General features: G+C 41.6%; 1 protein-coding gene across 1 annotated transcript in view; it reads right to left on the bottom strand.

The window, feature by feature from the left end:
- The window catches only part of SV2C (synaptic vesicle glycoprotein 2C), a 243,868-nt gene that overhangs the window by 15,263 nt on the left and 201,763 nt on the right, over positions 1–26,842 (bottom strand). Inside the window, exons 7-12 of the mRNA XM_005557197.5 lie at positions 23,087–23,197; positions 22,543–22,631; positions 18,111–18,275; positions 15,062–15,195; positions 13,059–13,262; positions 12,444–12,603 (exon numbers count right to left, since the gene is read on the bottom strand). Of these exons, the coding sequence (XP_005557254.2) occupies positions 12,444–12,603; positions 13,059–13,262; positions 15,062–15,195; positions 18,111–18,275; positions 22,543–22,631; positions 23,087–23,197 (863 nt within the window). The remainder of the gene's footprint in view (positions 1–12,443; positions 12,604–13,058; positions 13,263–15,061; positions 15,196–18,110; positions 18,276–22,542; positions 22,632–23,086; positions 23,198–26,842) is intronic.

Here is a 26,842-nt window from a genome sequence, read left to right as displayed (position 1 = left end):
CTGTCAGCATATCAGCACATGGCCCTTTCATGCGAGGGCTTGCTCAGTACCCACGGACAGCGAGATGGACTTCCTTGGAACTCAAAAACAGAATTTATGACTGTTTTTGTGCCTGTACATTTGGCAGGATTTGCTTCCATTATAATATATTGCCTGGTGGCAAGGTTGTGGGAGCAGGAAGCATGTATTCCCCACCCCCTCACTCTCTACTTCTAACTACCAGAGACAAAAAGAATCTGACGTTTGCTGGATAGCCAAAGCATAAACATACATAATATAATGATAAGGCGTATAAAGAAAAGTCAAGCAGAGCAAAGGGCCAGGGATGGAGTGGATTACATAGGTTGGTTAGTTGCGATAGTTGAAAGATTCCCTGTACCAAAACCTTCACAAATAAGTGAGATATTCATCTTTATATTAGATGTAGAATGTATTCAAGAAAGAATGAACGAAACTGCCATTATAGAATACCAGATGATGATAGTGAAGAGAATTCTAGAGCTAGAAAGGCCGTGAGATACTATTTATTTCATTCTCCTCATTTAAATCTCAAATAATCCAGGCCCAGTTATGCTGAGTGGTCTCCCTGAGGTCACACAGCCGGTCAGTAAGCGATCCAAGATGACAGACCTTCGGGACTGAAGAATGGGGAGGAAACAAGAGAACTCTATCAAAACAAGGACAGTCCTAAGGGAAGGGCTTGGGTCGCTTAATTCTTGGAAAATGTTTTGATTTTAGCTCATCAAGGAAGAGACCAATCCCACTGCACTGGGTGAAGGCAGCAGCTGCCCAGGACTCTCAGGGATTGGCAGGTGTGAACAATCAGATCCTCAAATCCTTTCTGAGGTCATGTCTGAAACTGTGCATGCATAAGTGTGAAAGAAAAAGGAAGAAGGTAGGCAGAGAAAGGCAGGAATATGTGGCCAAAGGACACCATGAGACAGTCTTGCCTGGCTCTGGGAGTCTGTGCAGAGTTGGAGGATGGCCCTGAGAGCTTGGGCTGTATCTCACAAGGTGTGCGCTCCTGGCCCCGAGCTCCATGGAGGAAGGGTAAAAATGCCCTGATGGCCAGGCACAGTGGCTCACGTCTGTAATCCCGGCAACTTGGGAGGCCGAGGCCTGCAGATCACTCGAGGTCAGGAGTACGAGACCAGCCTGGCCACCATGGTGAAACCCTGTCTCTACTAAAAAAACAAAAATTAGCTGGGCGTGGTGGCGGGTGCCTGTAATCCCAGCTACTCGGGAGGCTGAGGCATGAGAATCACTTGAATCTGGGAAGTAGAGGTTGCAGTGAGTGGAGACTGTGTCTTTGTACTCCAGCCTGGGTGACAGAGTGAGACCCTGTCTCAAAAAAAAACAAAAAAAACCCAAAAAGTGGCCCCTGAGCCATAAGCACACAGGAGGTGTGAGCAGGGGACTTGGCCACAGCCACATGGTGGCAGGAGAAAGTCAACACCTGGACGCAGAAAAACATGAAGGCCAAAACCTAGAACCGGAATGAGCTAGAACAAGGCCTACACCGCGTGAGCTACATTTATGACTTTTGAGAGGTTTACAACTTTCACAAAGGAGGGAGAGAAAAATAGGGACCATGACGGATGGGAAAAAAAAATCCATTTCAACCTGTCATTACATATACTTTCCTTTTGAAGATTTCAAAAGATGAGGGAAAATTGACTTAGTTAGTTAGGGTATTGAGGGGAGCTCATCAGCACAGACTAAACCCAAAAAATGAAATGCATCTTCTGTTGGTGTTCTCAGTTCTACCGCAAAGAGGGTTGAAAGTAATTTTGCTGGTGGCAGGGACTGGGGACGGAGAAATGAGGGAAAAGGAAGCTCCCCCACACCAGTATGTTAGATGGTTGGGGCTTCCTTTCAGATTTACGGCAAGCTGGAAAATCCGTTCTATGTCTGGCTCATGTCACATTCATATTTCGTGTCTGTTAGAAGAATCTCACGCCACATCAGTTGCCTGTGATCTACATTAAATATAATAGGCTCTCTGCTTATCTTTGACACAGCTGAGGGGCTGACGTAGAAATTGTCAAAAGACTATACAATGACTTATATATTCAATAATGGCTCAAACTTCAAAGGTCTATCTTTTGCCCTGCTCTTCATTTCTTTCCTCATAATACTTCTCAAAGCAATCTTGTCTTTCCAGCCTCACAATCAGGGACAAATTCCTGACTGCAACATTTGCTCTTCCATCTTCCCACTTCACCTCACTCATCCCTGCAGAAGCACAAGTATTCCTCGCTCCTTCAAGGCCACGTCTAAGAATTAAGAGCCTTGCAGGGAAGGGTACTGCATCGACCACTGCATCTCAATCATTGTGGCAGATGTACCAGAGCACTGGGAAGTTGGCCTTGGCAAGAATCTCAAGCTACTACTACAGAGTTGGGAAGAAGGTTTAGGATCAAGATAGAGGTGATTGGCCGAGGTGAGTGCATGAGCAGAGAGGTGCCTTCAACTTCCACTGCGGACAGTTCTGACATCTTGCCTCTACCTGAGGCGAGTTCTAGCCCCGGGCAAGTCAGTCAAATGAATGTTATTGAGAACCAGCTGCAAACGATTACTGCCCTACTGTCCTAAGCACAGAGTTTACAGGGAAGTCTAACTTGCAAAGCCTTCTCTCAATGTCACACACCATTTTTGAAGATCAAGACATCTCTTTATTACTTTGACCACTTGCTTCCAGGCTAGTTTTTTTTGTATTCCACTCTGCCAGCCTGAGTTTCTAGCTCACTGAACTCTTGTCTCCTGGCCTGGTATCCTAACTCTGGTGTCTGTTATTTCTTAGTCCAGATCTGTTACCTCTGGATTTTCTTACCTTGATGGATTTACCCCCAGACCCCAACTCTTGCCTCTCAGACATGTTATGTCTATGGAGGACTTTGTTTTCTGCTTCCTTTGACTTGAACTATTCCAGGCCTCTCTCTTAGACATATTTTCAGAATCTAACCACTTTCTCACCACCTCCATTGGCACCCTTATCTCTTGCTACAATTCTTGCAGTGGTCTTCATAAGTCAGTTCATGTCACTCATCTGCCCCAAACCCTCCATTGGATTTCATTTTACTCAGCAAGAAGACCAAAGCCCTTTTAGTGTCCACTCTGACCCCATGGCTTCTTACCCTCCACCTTGGTCATTCTGCTCCAGCCAGACAAGCTTTGCCTCTCTTCCAACTGGTCTCTCACACGCCTGCCTCAGGACCTTTGCACCTGCTGTTGCCTCTGCTGTGAATGCACTCTCCCCAGATATCTGCCTGGGTCTTTGCTCAAATGTCACCTTTACAGTCACATCCCCCTAGACTATCCTATTTCAGTTGTAACTCTCCTTACCCCAGCATTCTCTATGCCCCATGCAGCTTTATTTTTCTCTATAGCACTTAACACCATCTAATATACTACATCTACTTTACTTATCTGTTTATTGACTGTCTTCCCCAAACTATTATAAGCTCTATTGGCTGGGAATGGTGGCTCACACCTGTAATCCCAGCACTTTGGGAGGCCAAGGTGGGAGGATCACCTGAGGTCAGGAGTTTGAGACCAGCCTGACCAACATGGAGAAACCGTGTCTCTACTAAAAAAAGTACACAATTAGCTGGGCGTGGTGGCATATGCCTGTAAGCCCAGCTACTTGGGAGGCTGAGGTGGGAGAATCACTTGAACCAGGGAGGCAGAGGCTGTGGTGAGCTGAGATCTCACCAATGCACTCCAGCCTGGGCAACAAGAGGGAAACTGTCATAAAAACGAAATACAAAAAAATTAAAAACAAACAAACAAAAAAAGAATATAAGCTCGATCAAGGCAAAACTTTGTCTGTTTTGTTCACTGCTGTCTCCCAATGACTAGAATAGTTCCTGGCACATGATATGCATTCCATAAACATTTTTTTGAATGAATTAGTGAATGACCTCTCTATCCCCAGCTCAGGTATCTTTCTGGCATCCAAGAAAAAATATTCAAATGCTGATCGGACAGCTCCAGGTTGATGTAAAAACTCAACATGTCCAAAATGGAACTTATTACCTTCTTGACCCACTGTCCCTCCTGTGTCCCAGCCTCAAAATGCCATCATGCTCCTGCAGGTGGTTTTTAAAATTAAAAAACATAAACAAGGGCATCTGCATTCACTCAACTGCACATGCAGAAACTGGAATTATCTTTGACAACCTCTTTTCTTCCCCCTAACTTCTAATCAAGCACCAAGCTTTGTTGAATCTATCCATAAATATCTGTGAACATGTTGTGTGTTGACTTCTCCCCTTTCCAACCTACATTTTTCTAGTCCACAGCACCATCTTAAGTGTCTTAACCAGCCTCCCTGCCTTCTTTCTGGCCATTAGAGGGAGCTCTCTAAAGGGTAAGAATGATCTTGTCCTTCTCATAAAGTTCAAAATCTCCCCATCCCCACACAATAAGGCAATGTGAAAGAGTCTTCATGACTTGTTCTCTGAGTAACTCTTTTACTTCCAGAGCTTGTTAGCTGGTATTTGCTCTAACTGAAATGTTCTTTCCACCTTTTTGACTGGCTATCACCTACCAGTTCTCAATTAAACGTTACTTCTTTCAAGAAACCCTCTCTGGTGCTCTGAGCATCATGCACTTCCCACATAATAACCCTGACCACACTATATTATAACTGAAGTTTACTTGTGCTTATGAGAATAAAGACCACAACTGATTTACTCATGGTTGTATCATAGGTGCTCAAAAAAATAGTTGCTGAGTAAATAAATGAACGGTATTAAAATTCACATTGAGATGGAATAGATATACTTTTCTTATTCTTCTTGATAAGTACAACAAAATATCCTGAACACTATGTATAAAACAAACAGAACAAGACTGAAAGAGAAAAAAGGTAGAACTGCTAGGAAGCTTGGGGATGGGGAGTTCTCTGCGTTTGCTTTCTGCTCCATAGATTTCAGACTTGGAACTGAACGAGTTGGCAACCCAGAAATGCCAATAGGCACAGACAAAGAAAAGCCCCAACCAAAGCCTGCTCTCTCTAGCCCAAGGACCAGGAAAAGGGCAGTCTAGCAAGATAGAAAACTTTTAGATAGTAACCTCTCTTCTCAGACCAAACACCAGGAAAAAAATTGTAGCTCAACTGCCAGCTACATCAGCAAAGGTCTGGTGGTAGCCTAGACTTCCACCCTCGTGAACCTAACAAGACCTGTGAACACTACCATTGGGGTGGTATCAGAGAAGGGTAAGTAAGGAGCTGGGACTTTCATCCCTGCTGGGTGGTAATGAGCTCCTCCTTCCCTCCCTCCCATGGTATCCATGATCAGGAAGGGAGTATGGACTCCCAACCCTCCCAGCAGTAATGAGAATGCCCACTCTTGGATGTCACTGGAGTTTAAGTGGAGTACCTGGACTTCTACCTCCACCTGGTAATAATAAGGCAATGCCTCCCCTTCTCTTGCCAGAGAGGAGTCAGAGAAAGCCAACTCCAGCAAAAGGCTTAAATAAGATCCAAATTCTCATAACATAATATGAAAATGACTGCTTCCAATCAGAAATCACTTGTCATACAAATAAACAGGAAGATTTCAAACAGAATGAAAAAAGACAATCAATAGATGGCAACACTGATATGAGAGAGATGTTAGAATTATCTGATGAATATTTTAAAGCAGCCATAACAGGGCTTCAATGAGCAACTATGAACACACTTGAAACACATGAAATTTAGAAAGCATCACGAAAAAAATAGAAAAAATAGAAAGCCCTAACAAAGAAGAAGAAATAAAGAAGAACTAAATGACAATTCTAGAACTGAGAAATATGATAACCAAAATAAAAAGCTTAGTGGTTGGGATCAACAGCAGAATGGAGAAGACAGGAAAGAACCAGTGAACCGGAAGACAGAACAATGGAAACCATCTAAAGTGAAGAACAGAGAAAACAGACTAAATCAGGGACCTGTGGAATGATAACAAAAGATCTAATATTTACGTTACTGGAGTTCAGGCAGAAGAGAAAAAGGGCAGCGCTGAAAAAGTATTCAAATAGTTAAAGTTTAGGGGAGGTCATTGTTTTGGGCTAGTCTCCTGCACTAGGCCACTGCAGACCAGAGCTAAGCAGAATGGAGTCACTTGTGCTAAGTGCCACCTAATCAAATTGAACTTTGAAAAGAGCCAGTTTTCCAAAAAACAGTTGATTCCGGTCAACCCGAATGAGCATAATAAGGAAGTCCCCTCTGTTTTAGCCCTTTACAGAAAGGGACTTTGAAAGGACTATCTGCTTTTTGTTCTCTGTATCTGCTCTCTTTAGCCCTTTTCTGCCTATGAAGCCAACTTTCTCTGCTCAGCTCACTAGAGCACTCATCCCATTTTATAGAGTGAGGTATTGTCTGCTTGTAGAATAGCAGATAAAAGTCAACTAGATCTTTACACTAAATTTGTTGTAATATTGTCTTTTGACAAAATAAATAATGGCTGAAAACCTCATAAATTTGGCAAAAACTGTAAACCTACAGATTCAAGAAGCTGAGCAAACCCCAAACATAGTAAACCCAAAGAAATCCATGTCAGGCAAAGAAAAAATCTGAAAAGCAACCAGAGGAATCAATAGTTTATACCTATTGGGAAAAAAATACTTAAGACTGTAGATCCCCCTCTACAAATGTGGTATCTGTTTTTAGAATTCCCACAACAGACTCAGCAGTAACCCCTCACTTGCCCCGGAGAACAATGGATCTTATCTATCTTTTAAATATTGGCTTCTCTGAATAATAGGAGAAAGCTAAATGTCATCATTGCTTTAATTTGTAATTAATTTTTACTGTTAGTGAAGCTGAGCATTTTTATATGCTAAGTGTTTGCTGACATTTCTTTATGAATTTCCAATTTATATATTCAGGTTATTAATTCATTTCTGTTTCAACCCCCTCCTGCCCTCAATTTGTCATTTATATGTGCCTATGACATTTTTTGCTGTATAGAATTTACATTTTGTTTTACCCAGAGAATTATTTTAACCTTCTCCCTGATGGCTTCAGGTTTTGAGGTCATGCTTATAACTAGCAGCTAAGGTTTTAGGGAATGTAGATTTGTTTTTGATTTGCTGTCCAGGGGTACAGTTTCCCATCTTTTGCGTAGCTAAATCCACTGAATAATAAATTGCACTTTAGTAATAATCTCCAGCCTTAAATGTATGTTGTAAGTAAAGAATAAATATTTGGTCTTCATCCCCAGTTCCCAGCATAGAGCTCCTAAAACCCTTGGATAAAAGCATCTTTTGGAGCCTGGCACAAGGGGTCATATCTATAATACCAGCTACTCCAGAGGCTGAGGCAGAAAAATTGCTTGAGGCCAGGAATTTGAAACCAGCCTGGGCAACACAGTGAGACTCCATCTCTTAAAATAAAAAAAATTAAAAAAAAATTAGCCTGGCATGGTGGTGCACATCTGTAGTCCCAGCTACTTTGGAAGCTGATGTGGGAGGATTGCTTGAGCCCAGGAGTATGAGGCTGTAGTGAGCTATGATTGAGTTACTGCATTCCAGCTCTGGTGACAGATTGTAGCTCTGGGCAACAGAGGGAGACCCCATCCTTCAAACCCTACTCCACCAAAAGAGTGTCTTTTGTAGGTGAATGAGATGACTCTTGGCTGAGGGGATCCTAGATAGCTTCTGGACTGGGCTGGTCTCCAGAAAAACCAACCATATGTCCAGAGGGTTGGAATGTTCCATCCTCCTTCCATCTCTTTTTATGCCCCTTAAATCATCATGTCCCAATCATTGTGCAAGTGCTCTTTAATCTGGGGAAAAAGCTAGAATGTCACCATGCATCTGTTTAAGACTGCAATTGTTATGCTCATTTTTGATACTGAGGTTTTGAAGAAGGGAGGATGTTGATGGCATTTACAGAATGGAAAAATGGTTGTTTCATTTTTTTTGGCACAGAAAAGTGCTATTCAATAAGTACATCTAGGTTTAATTCCAAAATTTCCTGCCTCTTTAGCAAACGATCTAGGTAGGATAACTTATAAAAGACAGAAAATTAATAAAATGGGCATAAGAGGGGACAAATCAAGATAAGGAAGAGTGCAACAAGTATCTGGATCATGCAGATTTAGCAGAGGCACAGGCTCTCTGCTTCCTGATTGCACAACAGAGAAGGAAATGTGAAGAATTACACAATTTTTATCATATGAAGTGGGGACACATAACAGCTTCTCAAAGCGTGGGTGGAGGAATATAAAATGATTCCTAGAACCCACCCCTGAGATGTTCAGTCTTCATGGTGGACTCTGAGTAGAAGAAGATGTGTCCTATAATGAACAATGTCCTCATTAGTGTTCTCATAGTAGATGCAAATGTAATCCTAATAGAGATTGAATGTGTGCCCCACCCAAATCTCATGTTGGAATGTAATCCCCAATGTCAGAGGTGGGGCCTGGTGGGAGATGATTGAATTATGGGGGCAGATTTCTCATGAACGGTTTAGCACTATGCCCTTGGTACTGTCCTTGCAATGGTGAGTGAGTTCCTGTGAGATATGGTTGTTTGAAAGTGTGTGGCACCTCCCCTCGAGCTCTCTTGCTCCTGCTCTCTATGAGTGATGTGCCTGCTCCTCCTTTACATTCTGCCTGATTGGAGGCTTCCTGAGGCCTCCCCAGAAGCAGATGCCACTACGCTTCCTATGCTTCCTGTACAGTCTGCAGAACCATGAGCCAATTAAACCTCTTTTCCTATAAATTGCCCCGTCTTGGGTATTTCTTTATAGGAATGCAAGAACAAACCAATACAAATCCCTAGAAAAATCAAAGGTATAATATTAGAGGTTTAAGTCTGTAATGTGGTTGATAAACATGGCTTGCAAGTGTTATAACTTTCATAGCACTTAGAATATACCTTAAATTATGTTGCCCAAAGATAATTTTGACTGGCATTTTGGCAGGAGTTAGTCGTTCAATGGCTCAAAAGGGGCCTGGACTCATTGATTGTTCCATTCTGATCATTAAGGCCAGATTCTAGAAACTGGGCAGGAAGTTGGCAGTGCTAACATTCTATGATGAAAATTACAGTTCTGCTATGGTTTGAATGTTTGCACACCTCCAAAATTCAAGTTGAAACTTAATTCCCCATTGCAACAGTATTAAGAGAGGGGGTCCTTTAGGAGGTGATTAGATCATGATGGCTTCTCCCTGGTGAATGGGATTAAGGCCCTTATAAAAGAGGCTTCACACAGTGTTTGGCCCTTCTTGCCCTTCTGCCTTCCACCATGTGAGGACACAGTGTTCATCCCCTCTGAAGGACTCAGCAACATCTGGAAGCAGAGAGTAGCTCTCACCCGACACCAAACCTGCCTTGATCTTGAACTTGCCAGTCTCCGGAACTGTGAGAAAATGAATTTCTCTTCTTTATAAACTACTTAGTCTCAGGTACTTTCTTAGAGCAACACAAAAGAATGAAGTAAAGCACAGCTTCTAGCCAGAATTTTTATGTCCTATTCCTGTATTCTTGTATTCTATCCTGCCTCCATGGGGAGATGAGGCTATAGAGTATCTCAACACAAACTGGTTGGGATTTTCCTCTAGCAGCTAAGCTAGAGATCAGTGGAGACCTCCTAATGCAACCCAGAGAAACATGGAAAAGGTGGAAGAGGTTTTAGCCTGAAATATGTTCAGATACCCACTAATTAGCTCATACTAGCGAGTTTACCATGGCCATGGCCACGCTGCTCTAGAGCACAAGTCATCTTCTAGATCACCAAAGGAAATGACTTCCTGTGATTATCTGATGACATCTGCTTAAGTGCTGGAGAATGTCTGCCAGCAACAGCGTGGCCGCAGTGAGAATGCACCTGGCAGACCTTCGCGTTATCGTGCTGGTGTGCACAGAGGTGTTCTCCCACATGCCGCTCCCAGACAATGACTGGACGTGACAGGACTTTACTGCAGGCTGCTTCCTGGGTCACAAGGGACTCCTCTGAGGCTGATGTTGTCATGACCCCTGGGTCTCCAACAGCCTTGCCAAACCTTCCATAGATTACTGGATAGTCTGGGAGGTTCCACCCAAATGCTCCTTCCTCCCTCCTTCACTCAGGCTTAGAGTTGCATTGCAGCTCTCCCATACTTCACTCCCTCCCTCTCCATCTTCTCTCACACAGTCATTTCCTCTAATAACATTTTTGCATGTTTAATCCCAACCTGGCATCTGCTTCATGGAGGACCTGAATTTGTTTTTATTTCAATTGATATTTAACCTTTCTGACAACAGAAACACAGTAGGTCTGTGCTTCTCACAGGAAGGACCTGACCAATTTCAATTTATGAGAGTTTTTTTTTTAAGCCAAATTTCTATACTAGGTGAATATTCATCCTTCTATTCCTTATGACAGAGGGATAAGCAGCTGATTCACCTAAAACAGTATCACACTCTTACAGTATACAAGAAAAAGGAAGGAGGTTATAACCTAGCCTTGCTTTAACATTGAGGGGGTTATTCTATTTTATTATTTATTGTTTGAGACAGGTTCTCTCTGCTACCCAGGCTGGAGTGCAGTGGCACAATCATGGCTCACTGCAGCCTCTACCTCCTGGGCTCAAGCAATTGAGGGGTTCATTTTAAATGTATAGTGTAATCCACATCTAAGCCCTGTTTGCAGAATGAGAGGTTGATGAAAGAAAGCTCAATGAAAGCTGCAGAGTCTTAATCTTGCTTTTGGCAGCACCAGCCCTGGCATCCACCTCAGGACCTCGTTCACAAAGACAGAGAATTAACATTTGTTGAATGAATGAAGGCGATGCCGTACAAAGATTGTATGGTTCCTTTCAGAGCCTAAATATTTAATAGGTGGGTCACTGAGGGTCTGAACTAGAATATTTGATACGCAGATATCCAGGGTTGAGAGTCAGATGTTCTGCAGAGAGATGGATGGAAGGGTACCTATAGGGTTCTGCAAGCTCAGTAATAGATGTTGTTGAAGAAGAAATATAAGTTAGAATCAGGACGGGACACACAGAGAATGTACCTCTTTGGGGTCAGTAAAAAAAGGGAAGGAGCCCAGAGGAAGCACTCAAGATCAGTTGCAAACTGATATCCCAAATGTTTTGGCATAGTTCTAGGAAAAACTCTCCTACATTTCAAAGTCCAGATAATACTGACTCCACCCTCTGACACAGAGGACTTCTTTGGCAACAGAGCACAGGAGTGGTACATGAAGGCAAAGGCCATTCGTCTTAGCTCATGTCAAATGGTAAAGCAGAGCTTCTTTTATTTTAATTTAGCTATTCAAGCTGCTGAAGCTATGCCCAAAAGCCCTAGCCCTTTCTCTGATATGAGTCACAGAGTCTCTAGGTTTCCATATTGGGAGCAACATTTTTTTTTTTTTTTTTTTTGAGACGGATTCTCGCTCTTGTTGCCCAGGCTGGAGTGCAGTGGCACGATCTTGGCTCACTGCAACCTCTGCCTCCCAGGTTCAAGCGATTCTCGTGTCTTAGCCTCCTGAGTAGCTGGGATTACAGGCACCCGCCACCATGCCTGGCTAAGTTTTTTGTATTTTTAGTGGAGACAGGTTTTCACCAAGTTGGCCAGGCTGGTCTCGAACTCCAGACCTCAGGTGATCTGCCTGTCTTGGCCTCCCAAAGTGCTGGGATTATATGCATGAGCCACCACACCCAGCACAATTGTTTTTTATAACTAGAAATGTGTTGGGCTTTCCTCCAACAAACCAGGAAGGTCAAGAGATAAGTTCTAGAGACCTCTTTGTGGTTGCTTAATGCAGAGCTCATGCAGACACATCTGCAAACCTAAGGAAACGACCCTCTAAGGACTGGTTAGCCACTTAAAATGTGGGCCAAGATAGGCTATTAAATTCGAATCCTCACTGCTTCATTACAGCTTCCTCATGTTGTTAGCCTACAAACTAAGTTAAGGACACACTTAAATTCCTTCACTGGCTTCATTGCCCTATTAATTCCTGCTAGTACATATATTCCCCTATATTTTCTTTTCTAAAAGATATGAGTGGAACCTACAACTTTGTGAAGCCAGATATTTTTGGATTTTTACTTTCCTGGGGAAGTGACAGTTTGTCTTTTTTTTTTTTTTTTTTTGGGATGGAGTCTCACTCTGTTGCCCAGGCTGGAGTGAAGTGGTGCGATCTTGGCTCACCACAACCTCCGCCTCCTGGGTTCAAGTGATTCTCCTGCCTCAGCCTCCTGAGTAACTGGGATTACAGGCACCTGGCACCACGCTGGGCTAATTTTTGTATTTTTAGTAGAGACGAGGCTTCACCATGTTGGCCAGGCTGGTCTCGAACTCCTCACCACAGGTGATCCACCCGCCTTGGCCTCCCAAAGTACTGGGATTATAGGCGTAAGCCACCATGCCCAGCCAGTTTGCGTTCTTTTAAAATAATTTTTCAGTGGTCTCACAGGGCTTAGAGTGCCTCTTACTAGAGGCCCATTTCAACATACCTCCGGTCTGTGGGGTACAGTTCCACAGTGACCACGTCAAGAGAGTTCCAGGCCGAGATGGTCAATCCATTGTACAGACACAGCATGCCTATCATCATGGATTCACTGGTGCCAAACCAAAGGAAGAAACAGCTGATGCCCGAAAGCACCATAGAGCCACCTGCCAACAATGCAGACAAAAGGCTGGAATGTTTCCCGTCATCTTAGTAAAGCAAGAACCCTTGGGTCCTTGCAGTTGTTCAAGAAAACTGAATTCTAAGTGGAAGCTGCAGGATGGGCTCCATAAAGCTCAAGAACTGGTGCGTTCACCTGAATGAAAGGCCCTCACTGCCTCTCAACACAGAAAGTACGAAATGCATATCATCTTTTACTCAGCTACTTAAGTGGGAAAATACACATTTTACACATAATTAGCTTTTCAGTCTGTTAACTCATGGAAACCACTCAAATGAAATGTAATTAGACATAATTTTCACTACAATTTAGTCCTAATGTGAGGTCTAAGGGATTTCTCCTCATTGGATGCAAATCCCTAATAGATGGGAGTAAGGGGAAACAGGGTCCCTCTGGATTGCAGGGGCAGCTCTTTCATTTGACATGAAACTGAGTACCTACCTAGCATTGTTAAGCGCCCAATTCTGTCCATCAGCAGAGCAGACACGATGTTCCCTGGCAATACTGCCAATGTCCCCAGAAAGTTGACAAAATAAATCCAGTAGGCACTATAGTCATCATCAAAGGTAATCTGACATCCCGTCTTGTTGTGAAAAAATGAGCAGTTTTTAAATTCACTGTCAATGAATTTATATGGCTCAAAATCTGTAGAAACAACAACAAAGAGAATTCATTAAGTTCTTATCAGGCATGCACCAGTATAAGAAAGCCTATTGAGAATTCAGAGACGAATCACAGTATTGTAAATTCCTTGAGGGCTTTCAGGCCTGTGCTGGCTGGACTTTTTGTGTCTTCTGGCTAAAGCATAGGATCTAGTCTGGGTCTTCACATTATAAAGTAGCTGAATGATGAGATACCTTTGTTGAATAAAGGAATAAATTAAATTAAGGGGTCCAGCTATCTTCTTGTTTCCTATGGTTGGCCATTGCTAATTATATTACTTGCTTACTCCTTTACAATATTACTTTGTCCTAATTGTCATGCTATATAAAGACTATCACTATAGCACTAATAGTGTCCACACTACAATTATAAAAACAATTTGTTTCAAAATGTGCATGGGCTGGGTATGGTGCCTCACGCCTGTAATCCCAGTGCTTTGGGAGGCTGAGGCAGGAGGGTTGCTTGAGGCAGGAGTTCAAGACTAGCTTGGACAACATAGTGAGACACCATCTCTACAATAATAATAATAATAATAATAATAATAATTTTTTATTTGAGGCTGCAGTGAGCTGTGATTGCACCACTGTACTCCAGGCTGGATGACAGAGCAAGACCCTGTCTCTAAGGAAAAAAAAGTGCAAGAGTCAGCCTTATTGTTGCCATTTTATGAGACTCTAAGGCACAAGAAGGAACAAGTCTTTCCTGAGGCTGAATTTATAATTTAAAGTCTATGTGCATGAATCTACCGAGGAACAAGAGTCAGCCTCATCTGAAGGTCACCAGCATTCATTACTAATCTCTTCTTGAATTTGAAACCATCCAACAAGAGTTGCAGATGGTGGTGGTTTCTGCTAAAAGGCTGTGAGAATCGAAACTATCTTCCTTGCTGATCAAGATCTGACAAAATGTTGGTCTTCTGAGGTTTAATGGGTTAGAAGACAGGTAGATAGCATTGCTCAAAAAACAAAAAACAGAAAGACACCTGACCCCATTCTTCTTTGGAGCTAGGCAGAGCTGACTCTTGTCTGAGCACTAAGAAGGCAGGTCTGGCAACAGGGCAAATGCTAATGCTCCTTCCAATGCCAGGCTGTTATGCTGGATGCATTTTACAGGACACACAGACCAATGTTTGGGAGTGGGAAAGTGGAAAGCACAGGCTTTGAAATCAAATAAATCTGGGTTCAAACATCTGTTATTACTAGTTTTGTAACTGTGGACAAATTACTTAATTTTCCTAAGCCTCAGCTACTGTGAAAACTAAATGAGATAATGTATGTCTAATGACCTAGAGTAGAAAACAGTATATAGGTGTTCAATCAATGCTTGTTTGCCTTCCTTTTCCCCCACCCCCAGGGAGTTTAAAATACCCCGTTATATGGATTTGGCTAAAAATATATCTGAGTGTAGCCACTTGTTGTCTATCTCTGTTGGCTATAGAGTTGAGGCATTTTAACAAACACCAGATTTTGAACCCAGGATTGTCAAAACAAATAAACTATAGGTTAGGTCTTTGCTTTAAAAATTTATTCATCAAAGGATTTTTGTTGTTGTTGTTGTTGTTGTTGCCAACTTTTGAACTGTGGCAAGCTCCATTTGCACTAAATCTGACAAAGACAAACAATACAAGCCAACCTTCGATCCAACCTGATTTAGATAACTTGTTCCATTTATTCTTTAATATCCACTTCCCGCATAAGCCTCTGTCCACATCATCACAGGGTTATCACAGTGGGCCCTTTGACGAGGCCTCAGGTAGAGGCAGTACTAAGCAGCACACTTACCTGTGTTGTCAAAAACAGTATCAATAAATGTGCAGTTCTTGAAGTAGGTGTTGAGTGAAGTCACATCCTCAAAGGTGCAGGACTTAAAAACAGAGTCTTTGAAAGTTACAGATTTGAACTTGACCCCTATGAATCTGCCCAACACACAGAAAAATTCATATCAATGACTGTGTCCATCAAAGTTCAAAGCTAAGTCAAACAGTTTTAGAGATGGAATGCCCCACTGTCTTAATTATAAAGAACACAGACTTCTGGATTTTCTTAGCTCTCTGCTTTTTCCCCTTTTCCTTATCCAGGCTGACCTTTGCCTATCTTGCTGCTTACCAATAAAGAGATGACACTCCTAACTTCCCTTAGCTTTTTGCAATGTTGGTAAAAAGTTTTGTGGGGTATGCAACTGAAGATACTTTGGGGATTACCTGGGGCTGTTCTTTAGGTTTTAATCCTATTGTCTCTTCACATATATCTTTATTTGAATATTCTCTATTTGGGGTTAATGCCTCTAACTTAAGGATGACCTCCTACCCGATCTTTTAATAAAATTATTTTTCCCTAGCTGAAAATCCAGTCTTCTTCATTCTAGTGTAGGGATCTCCAATTATCCCAAAGAGACAGCATGAGAATTCTGTTTCATTTATATGAAGAATAACTGACTTGGGGTTGAAGAAACTCATAGGTGAGACTCATTTCCAGGATAATTTTTCTTCTTACAGCCAACAGATAGTCCCTTCAACCAAACAGAATTATGAGAACTCTGCTCATTTTTGGAAACATGAAGAATGATGAAACCTGTTCAGGTTTCATGGGTGTTATAAGGGGGAATTCTATGTGGTAAAGACGGTAACAGTCATAATGATCATAACATCTTAGAAGAGTCCATGATCCAGGCCTTATCAGCATTGATAAGGACTCCCAGCAAACACAGATAAATATTCATTAATGTGTCTTGGTACTTTTTTAAGAGACTATGAACGTACACTTAGCCAGTCACTGAGAAGAAAATGCTTGTTCTCCTGGGGAAGGAGTTATTATGTCAATACCAATCTTATTAGGGGCAGAAAGGGACTGATCCAGTCACTGAGAGGATAATCCTTGTTCTCCTGGGGAAGGAGTTATTATGTCAATACCACTCTTATTAGGGGCAGAAAGGGACTGATCCTTTTAGGTAAGTAGGTTGATTTAAAAGCAATTTACTAACTATTGAGTACTTTCAAAATTATTCTCTCCCTAATACCCAATTACATGTGTTGGTTCACAATGCACTGTGGCCTGACAGACCAATCAGCTTAAAAAAAAATCATTGTCCATGGTACATTACCTGGAAAAAATAATAATGATCTTGTTTCAATCCCCACTCCAGAGACCCAGAGTAAAAACATCTAAATGCACCAAAAGAGGCTAAATAATGGCATAGCTTTGAAAAGTTATCAATTTTTCTGTCATGGAACTGAATTTGGAAAAAGGAATGAATCAGTTTTATTTTTTGAATGGATAATTCAGAGAGTACACACAGTGCACAATTCGAAAGGTTGAATGCAGAAAAAGTCAGTCTTTACCCATCCATCCCCAGGCCACAAGTTCCTCTGCCCAGAATAACCATTGTTGTCAGTTTCTTGTGTGCTCTTCCAGGAGCATTCTGTTTCTAAAGTACACCTGCTTTATCTCCTTCTAGTCTACCTTGGAGGTTATTCCATATTAGTACATAAAGAGTTGCCATTTTATGATGCTGAATAAAAAAGCTATTTTTAAAGAAATGAATCTGTTAATGGTATTTCAAATTTTCCTGAAGGAGAAAAAAATTGTTTCTATGATCTTTTAAAATAAATGTGTAACATACGTGTTTTGCAAAAATTGTAATACTATTAAAATTAGTAATCATTATATTGTTAATGTAAAAAAGTTCTAAGCAGTGACTGAATATCCAGTTTAGAACTTTAACATATATTACTAAAAATATGACTGTCAGAGACACAAACAGATATTAGAAATTTCTAATGGAGTAACAATACTTTTGAAAGTCAGTTTTCACGCTGGCATCACAGAGGACTTGACACTAAGCTTTCTGTGAAATGTAAGTGCAGATTCAAGTCAGTATTTTATGTGGGACAGTGAAGGTGATCCTACTTGGCTTGGATTATGATTAGTTCCTTCATTGAATTGCTAATTTGAACAATTACCTCCTAGTTAGTAACCCTCTTTTCCATTACACAGATCATAAGCATCCCACTGATTTCTTTTTCATCTTTCTGAACTGCTTTTTGCTCTGGGGAACTTTGATTATTTTAGAGTTTTACTTTTATCACTTTTGAAATCGGGACAATTTCCTAAGAATGATGCAAACTATCATGAACTTACACTGGCAATTATTTGTTCAGGCAACAAAAATACTTGGATATAAACAAGTACTTGGTCTACTCTTTTCCCTGTCTAAAAGAATGACCCAGGACCACCTCCCTGAGTTGGTTCCCTCTCGTCATCAAGAAATATTTCAGATCCCATAAAGGAGACCCTTCTATCTTTCAAAGCCCTTTACTTCAGGGAATGATTCCTATTCTCTAATTGAAACTCTTCCTGATGCAATTTGACCTCAATTCTGGATTCAGCATATTGGGAAGAGTGAATTCTGAAAAGTGGCTCTGTTTCTCGGGAATAGAAGACTCATATAATCACATTTCAGGTTTCTTCTGTGAATTAAATAATCCTATAGCCTGTCTTATTTTCCCATACTCTTCACTCTTCTCTTCCTTCCATTATTTTTGTCGTTCTCCAACATTGCTCTAAATTTTCTTTCCACGCTAGTCAAGTCCACTACTTAATAAATATGAAGCAACTTAGCTGCAAAAAATAGTTTTAAGTGAAATAATGGATACACTTGTACCTTTTATTTAAAGCCTATTTGGAAGTATTGAAATTCACCATGAAAATGACTAAATGCACAAACTAAAACAAACAAACAAACAAAAAATGATGCCTGTTTCAGTGCAGGGAAGGCTAAGAAGAAATGATTTTGTGGATAGGTAGCAAATTAAATTATTTCAAGTTTCTAGACCTGCCATTGTCGTATTCCATTCCAGTATGAATCTGATTTTCCATTGTAAAGTTAATACTGAAATTTGCATATTTATCTCTCTGCACATTTCTGGTTAGCAATGCATATTCGTCGGACTGCAGATGTTTAATGACATCAGGAAACCAAACAGATAATCCATAGTACCTGTGAAGACAAAGAAATGTGAGTTTGTAAAGGCGCTAGCATGCCAGAGGCAATGAGCACCTCTCTGGTGTTTTCACAGTGGTAATAGTTCCTGGAGAATGGCTGGCTCCCTATAATATTATGAGTAATTCATCATACAGCAATCCATGTGTCCCTCTCCCCCAACATTAATCTGCAAAAATCAAGCTTGAGAGATGGCCTAGGGTTAGCTGGAGAACCCCAGGTATGTAATCCCTAAACCCTTCCTTTGGGAAGAGACATGCAGAAAGCATCCCATCCTATGCTCATACATGGTGCCTGGTCTGAATATGTCCTCCCAAAACTCATGTGTTGGAACTAAAACCCCAATATAATAGTATTAGAGGTGGGGGCTTTAGGAAGTGATTAAGTTATGAGGGCAGAGACCTCATGAATGAGATTAACGTCCTTATAAAAAGAGGTGTGAGGGTGCTGCCTCCCTCACTTTTCCCCTTCCATCCCTTCTACCACATGAGGACACAGTATTTGTCCCCTCTTGAGGACTCAGCGATAAGCTGCCATCTTGGAAGCAGAGACTGTGCCTTACTACACACTGAATCTGCCAGCAGCTTGATCTTGGACTTCCAGCCTTCAGGACTGTGAAACATAAAATTTCTATTATTTACAAATTACCTGGTGTGGTATTTTGCTATAGCGGCAGAAATGGAGTAAGACACCTGGCATCCTGGCCCCAATATCTTTCTCATCATTCCAGGCTGCTCTGAGAAACTCTCCCTCCTAGTCTGGTGGTACAAACTCCTGGGATCCAAGCATGGTGAGAGCTCTTAAAGAATGACCTCTTTTGCTAATGGGGAATCTTTCTTGGTTGCTACACTGCTGTGATACTGCTATCCTGGGGGTAGAGTGCCAGTTCCCAAGGTAGTTCGAGGCTGTGAAAAGGACATTCGTGTTATTCTCAGAGATTCCAAGTTATTTCCCCTTTCTGCCTCTTGACCTCTAATGTGTTATTCTAACAGCTGTGTCATGCTGCTGTGCTGTTCAATACAGAAGCCACCAACCACGTGTGCCTACCAAGCAGTTGAGATGTGGCTAGTTCAAACTAACATATACTATAAATATAAAATACCACAGGATTTTGAAGACTTACGGAAAAAAGAATGTAAAAATATTTGCTAATAATTTTTATACTGATCATAGGTTGAAATGACGATGTCTCATGCCTGTAATCCCAACACTTTGGGAGGCCAAGGCAGGTGGATCATGAGGTCAGGAGATCGAGACCAGCCTGGTCAATATGGTGAAACCCTACCTCTACCAAAAATACAAAAATTAGCCAGGCGTGGTGGTGCATGCCTATAATCCCAGCTTCTCAGGAAGCTGAGGCAAGAGAATCGCTTGAACCACGGTGTCGGAGGTTGCAGTGAGCTGAGTTCGCGCCAATGCACTCCAGCCTGGCAACGGAGTGAGACTCCGTCTAAAAAAAAAAAAAAAGGGAAAGAGAGAATGAATGAAACAAAATGTAGCATTAAAATTAATTTTATCTATTTCCTTTTACTTTGTGTGTGTGTGTGTGTGTGTGTGTGTGTGTGTGTGTGTGTGTCTGTGTATGGCTACCAGAAAATCTGAAATGAACATCTGTGGTTCACATGATATCTCTATTGCACAGTGCTGCTCTGAAGTAGTACCTCCCAAGGTAAGGTCCCCGGACCAGCAGGATCATCATCCCCCACAAACCCAGGTTCCAGTGAAACCTGATTAATTAAAAACTCTGGCAGGGGAGCCCTCCAGGGATTCTTCGGATGCACATTCAAGTTTGAGAACCACTGCTCTAGTTTATCCCCAGTGACAAAGGGACACAAGGAAAGAAGTGGGAATGGCCATAGCCTTTGCAGGAGGACAGGCTGGGTTTGAATACTGGTCTTGTTGCTTACTAGCTGCCTAAACTTGGGCCAGTTATCTAACCCTCAGTTGCCCATCTCTACTATTGGAATGATGGGAATATCCACCTTCCTGGGTGGTTGCTCAGTTTAAATGGGATGTCAAATATCTAGCACATAGAAAGTGCTCAGAAGACAGTATGAGTCGTTTTTATCATCATTGTCATTAGGATACCAGAAACATCTGTGCCTCAGGATTTCCACCCCTTTTCTTCATAGTAATGACTGTGGGGGTGTGAGGGTAGTTATTGAGGAAGAAATGACTTAGGGATAAAACATTTATGGCATTGTTCTCTAGTCACATACAAACCTTGAAATGGCAACAATGAGGAGGGCACATTACCCTAGAATGTCCATTATCAACGATGTTGGAGGGCTTTCGGTTAATTTGTCATTTATTTAGCAAACATTTACTGAACATGCACTAAATACTAGGCACTGGCCGGGCGCGGTGGCTCAAGCCTGTAATCCCAGCACTTTGGGAGGCCGAGACAGGCGGATCACGAGGTCAGGAGATCGAGACCATCCTGGCTAACACAGTGAAACCCCGTCTCTACTAAAAAAAAAAATACAAAAACTTAGCCGGGCTAGGTGGCAGGCGCCTGTAGTCCCAGCTACTCGGGAGGCTGAGGCGGGAGAATGGCGTGAACCCGGGAGGCGGAGCTTGCAGTGAGCTGAGATCCGGCCACTGCACTCCAGCCTGGGTGACAGAGCGAGACTCCGTCTCAAAAAAAAAAAAAAAAAAGAAAAAAAAAATACTAGGCACTATTAATGTTCCAGGGATATAGCAGTAAAATAAATCATAAAGCTTAAAATATGATCAATAATGAATTAGTAAACAAAATAAACAAACCAGATAATGATGATTACTCTTTACACCTTGACAGCAGGACTTCCTTCTTGCTTATCTTTGTCTTCTTTGTCCTTAACCCCTTGCTTAGGTACAGAGTAAGCACTTAATATAGGTTAAATTTCAGCCTTCCCTTCCTTCAGAGATTAATGGATTTTCTAGAGCTTGGGTGGGATTTACTTTACATATTCTAAGTCAACCCTCTTAATTTAGAAATGAGGAACTGAGACTAAGCAATGTCTGCAAGTCACAAGCCAGCCAAACCACCCAGCAGAATGGGCTGCTAGGTCTCCTGACCCCCAGCTTCCTTCTTTCTCCGTATTCCACCTCCTCCGGCACTGAGAAAGAGTGGTCATCTTTGATCACTTGCCTGGTTTGATTTAGGGATGTTAAGAGATGAAACTTGCAACATAAATGTTAGGCTCTATAAGGTACTGAGATCCTGCTGACCTGAAAGTGTAGGGTATTATCTACTTCTTTTCTAAACAGCAAATTAGGCAACAAGAGAGTTGTACATACACATTCTAAAGTGACTATGTCAGCGATTAGCAAATAAAATCTTGATATTTTCTCCCTATTTCCTCTTTTCTTAGAACACATATATGGCAGTTTTATTCATTTGGCAGCAACTATTTACTGAGCTGCTATTGTGTGCCAGGAATATACATTAGTGAATAAGACATAAACAAAATTATTATTATGTTTTAGAGATGGGGTCTTGGTATGTTGTCCAGGCTAGAGGGCAGTGGCTATTCACAGGTGTGATTATAACACACGTAAGCCTCCAACTCCTGGGCTCAAGCAATCCTTCACCTCAGCTTCCAGAATAGCTTGGAATATAGGCGCATGGCACCACACTCAGCTTTGAACAAGGCAGTTAAAAATTCCTGTTCTCATGGAACTTCCAGAGAGGGAAGCCAGAACTTTACTCTTTATACAGAATAAAGGAGCATTTTGCATATTAGAAGGTAGAAAGTGCTGTGGGGTAAAGTAGAGCTGAGAAGGGGATAGGGAGTGTGGAGGGGCTGATATTTTTTTAAAAGAGGGGATGACATCACTGAGAAGGTAACATATAGGAAAGAGTTGAAGAGGGTAAAGAAATGAACTGGGCAGATGTCTGGAGGGGAAAGCAACTCAGGCAGAGGAACACTGCAAAGGCCCGAGATGGGAACTGTTCTAGAATGTTCGAAGAAGAGCAGAGAGGCTGGTATGGCTGGGACTGGGCAAAGGAGGACACGACAGAGAAGTCATGGGGCAAATCATCCAGGGCCTTACTGGATTTTGCAGATACAATTGGTTTTGCTACCTTGGCTTTATGACAAAACAAATAAAATAACTGGTTTATAACAACCACAAATCTCAGCAAACCTAAGCTGAAAAAAAATTTCTTCCTTAGCAGGTTAACAGCATCAAGCAATATAAGAAAAGAAAGCAGCATGGCTGGGAGTTACAATGTGGACACTGAACAATTTTGCTTGCCAAGAATTTAAATATCACTTACCCAAAGGACAGGGTGAACCAAACAATCGTAAGCTTTATTGTATTATCCCTGACTGGGTAGTTGAAACATCTCATAAAAGTCAACCAAATCTGTGAAATATTAGAGAGTTAGTTTTCTCATGCAGTTACTTAGTCAACCCCACTCCCCAACCCCTTCCACCAAATTATAAAAAAAGCTGAGTTGTCATTGGGTTGAATTCATTTCACCTTAAAATGTAAAAGCTAAAGGTAATTGGAATTTTCATTCTTCAGCTTCCTGGATGCCAATGGACAAAGCGACTCAAGACTTGAAGGTACCCTGCCACTGCCAAGACTCCTGGCCTAACTAACACTTTCCCTTTCCATCTTTGCATCTTCCCCAGATGGAATGTATTGGCTAAACGCTGGTCGAGAGGGATCCAATGACCTGGCTGTGGTCCAGGAGTCAGGTGTCAGGGGCAGGAGGAAAGAACCTCGCTCGTAGGGCAGGTCCAGCAAACCCCTCTTCTGACTAACCTCAAATGCAATAAAGTGACATGCAGGTCTTCATGGGGCTTGTTACTTACTCCGTATAGCTCAGTGCGGATCCGAACAAAACACCTCCTATACCATGTTCCTGTGTCACTCTCAATTTCGATCAGCTCATCTATTTGTTTAGGAGTTTTTATTTTGTTTACCTGTAGAGAGAAACAGATCAAAGTGCTAAGTTATCTTCTCTGAAGTTGCTGATTATAGACTTACAGTTTGTTTTTACAGGAGCAAAAACCGACTCTGGCAAAAAGTAGGCGGTATTTGGTAATCACTTCATACATATATGAGACCATTGGCATAATTATACGGATCCAAACAGCACCTAGAAGAACTGAAGAAGGAATGACTGAGAGGGAAAACCACAAATAAATGGGGGAAGGGCAAGTAGTAATAGAATAATGTGAAACCAAAATGCCCTCCCTGAACCATTACTACAGAGACACACATTAGCAGACTAAACATCCAGATAAGTTAGATTCTGGATTAAGAATTATTTAGCTTGGGCTAAAGTGAGTGTACACATTTTTTTTTCTTTGAAACGTATTTATTTGATGAATTTGACCCTTAACTGTAGTTCTGAAAGCATTCCCATCATTATTCTCAGAGCACCACTTCTGGTCCTTTTCTTCCTTTTCCCACAGCCTAACCTGCAGTGGCTAGTCAGCAAATACCCACAGGTAGCCACGATTCAAGATTAAGTGAAGGAGTTTTGATTGCAAGCATCAACATGAATTTATCAGCCATGTAAGGGAAATAAATGATAGAGGTTTAGCATGAAAAGCAGCATCTATGACTTCAGTTAGCCTCTTTTTGCTAAGGAAGAGAACCACAAGACAGGAGAAGCAAAGAGAATGAATCCTGAAAATAGAAAAAAAGGAAGAATGGGTCCTTTGTGGGCCTGGCCCGCCTTCTCCTGCTAATCGAGATTTACCTGTTTTTGATAAATCTGAGAGGACATGGAAATGTGTACACATTATCCCTGCCAGAGGTTTGAACAGGTTTTTCTGGACATCCTGCCAACATCTAAAGTGGCAACTCTATTGGCAGAATACAGGTACCTAGGCCAGTTTGAGACAGAGGTGGCTTGGCGACCCTCAGCACCTTTCAAATTATACCAAGTAGGCAGTGGCTTCTTTCTGGCCGGGTAAACAAAGATGTCTGTACTCAGCAAAAATAATCTCTGGGTTAAATATGGAATTCCAAATCAAATGCAGTCAGCTCAAAATAATCCATGTAGGAATTGTGTTTTTAAAACTCTAGATTAAAAAAAGGTGTGTGTTTTTTTTTAAACATCATGGGATAGTCTTAATCCACTTTTGGGAGGCTTCCTCTTTTTCACTTATTGATGTTTGTTTGTTCATTTATTCATTGGCACCCATGCGGGATGCAAACATAGGCAGCCATGGGGCTCCAAACAATTACCATACAAAATGAAAAAAAGTACTCCAATGGGGATCTATATAGATGGGAAGGAAATACTGTTCAGAACAGCCCATTTAACCTGGAAGTGAGAGAGAGACTTCAGGAACTGCAGGCTTATAGAGAAATAACGCTATCTGCCATGCATGTAACCTGCTTGGAGGACATTCCAAGCGGGAGAAATATGTGCAAACAAATGTCCAGAGTTAGGAGGGAAAATAGTGTGCCAGGAAACTGCAAAGAGCTTGGGATTCCTGAGGGACAGCAGAAGGTCAGAGGGCAGTGAATAAGGAGGACTGCACCAAATCAACGGCAGTGGACTGATATTTAGGAGGTGGAATAATAGAACATGATGGTTTCTTAGACGTACCGAAGCTAAAAGAAATAATATAGTTTTTAGGTTTAGGTGGTGCTGGTGGTAGCTGCTGATGAAATTTAGGACAATGATAAGGCTTGGGGACTCGTTAGGTGATAAATTCAGATTTAAAGATGCCATTTTTCCCCACCCCTCGCTGCCCAAAGATGTCATTTTTGAAGGGCCTATGTAATCTAGAAGGATGCCCACAAAGCCCTTCAACCTGCATGTCTGGAGCTCAGGAGATTTGTGCATTAGGAGACATGCAGGAAACAGCTGAGATCAGCTAAGGAGAGTGAATAGGGTTAAAATGGAAGTTAGCTGAAAATGAAGTCTTGGAAAACAATATTTAAGGTAAGGGCACACGAAGAAGAGCTCCAGAGGAAACCTTAAGAGGGCCAGGCGTGGTGACTCACATCTGTAATTCCAGCTCTTTGGGAGGCTGAGGCAGAAGGATCACTTGAGCCTAGGAATTTGAGACCAACCTGGATAACATAAGGAGACCCGTTGTGAATTATCTACAAATAATTCAAAAATCAGCCAGGTATGGTGGCACATGCCTGTATTCCCAGTTACTAGGAAGGCTGAGGCAGGAGGATCACCTGAGCCAGGGTCTAGCCTAGGCAACAGAATGAGACCCTGTCTCAAAAAAAAAAAAAAAAAGAAAACAAAAAAAAAAAAAAAAAAAAAAAAAAAGGAGACCTTAGGAAAATGCATGCAATTTTGCTGTACTGTAGATTTAAAAAATAAAAAGATAAATTTGTCATGGGAGAATCACATAACAAGTTTTTGAAAGTCACATATAAATGACTTTGAAATTATCAGTCACTTTTGGAGTATATCCATCTTATTCTCTTCTCACCTTCGTATAACAACATTAACACAGATTGCCATTAGTGGACTTGGTAACTCAACCCTTTTGGAAGAAAAGGCGGGTAAGTAGGGCAATGAGGCCCTACAGAGACACCTTCTCAGAAGGTCTGGTCAATAAAGGGTTTCTCTTCATCTGGCTGAGAAGAGTTAAGTGACGTTGTATACCCAGATAATGTCTCAAGATTCTTCCAGCCTTATGATCCTTTAAATTAAAAATTTTTCCCTCTCTTATACATCTACTCAAAAGAAGAGTCCTCAACAGCTTCCAGGCCTTAATTGAGGATATCCATTACTTGTCTTCATTTCTGCATTACACTGCAGAGAAAATTTTGCTAATTAAGAATCTGTGATAATTTGGATAGAGGCCAAATTGTAGTCTATCTTTACATTATGAAAAATTCATTTCCTAAATAAAATGAAATGAATAAATGAGATAGCAGGGGACTATTTAATCAGAAGTGATTTCGTGTGTTTTAAGAACTGTAATTGATGTTATGTATAGGCCACTGAAGATCTTATGTACGTTCCCATTTACATCTTACGGTAGGTCCCTCCAACCTATTGTAGGCAAAACATTTTTAGTCTATTTTTTGTTTGTTTGTTTGTTTTTTTGAGATGGAGTCTCGCTCTATCGCCAGGCTAGAGTGCAGTGGCACCATCTTGGCTCACTGCAATCTCCGCTTCCTGGGTTCAAGCCATTCTCCTGCCTCAGCCTCTTGAGTAGCTGGGATTATAGGCACGTGCCACCACACCCAGCTAATTTTTGTATTTTTAGCAGAGATGGGTTTTCACCATGTTGGCCAGGATGGTCTCGATCTCCTGACCTTGTGATCTGCCCACCTCGGCCTCCCAAAGTGCTGGGATTACAGGTGTGAGCCACTACACCCGGCCATTTTTAGTCTAATTATGTGACTGCATATATCGAAAGATTTTAAACCATTGTTCCTTCCAAAACATTTCATGCAACCAATTTAAATTAATTTATACTGGCTTTCCCCATGGAGATCAGCTTTGTAACTAGAGATGGAGGAATGTTCCATGCAAAGCAAACAGCAGCACCGTGGCAGTGCTGTATAGTAAGTCAAATGTCGAGTGCGAGGAGTTGAGGGATGAACATAACTGCAGAGAGAGGGGAACCAGACAG

The sequence above is a fragment of the Macaca fascicularis genome, chromosome 6 (assembly GCF_037993035.2).
Source record: "Macaca fascicularis isolate 582-1 chromosome 6, T2T-MFA8v1.1".
Lineage (NCBI taxonomy): Eukaryota > Metazoa > Chordata > Mammalia > Primates > Cercopithecidae > Macaca > Macaca fascicularis.
Note: the sequence above shows the minus strand (reverse complement) of the source record. Positions and strands in the feature narration are given on the sequence as shown.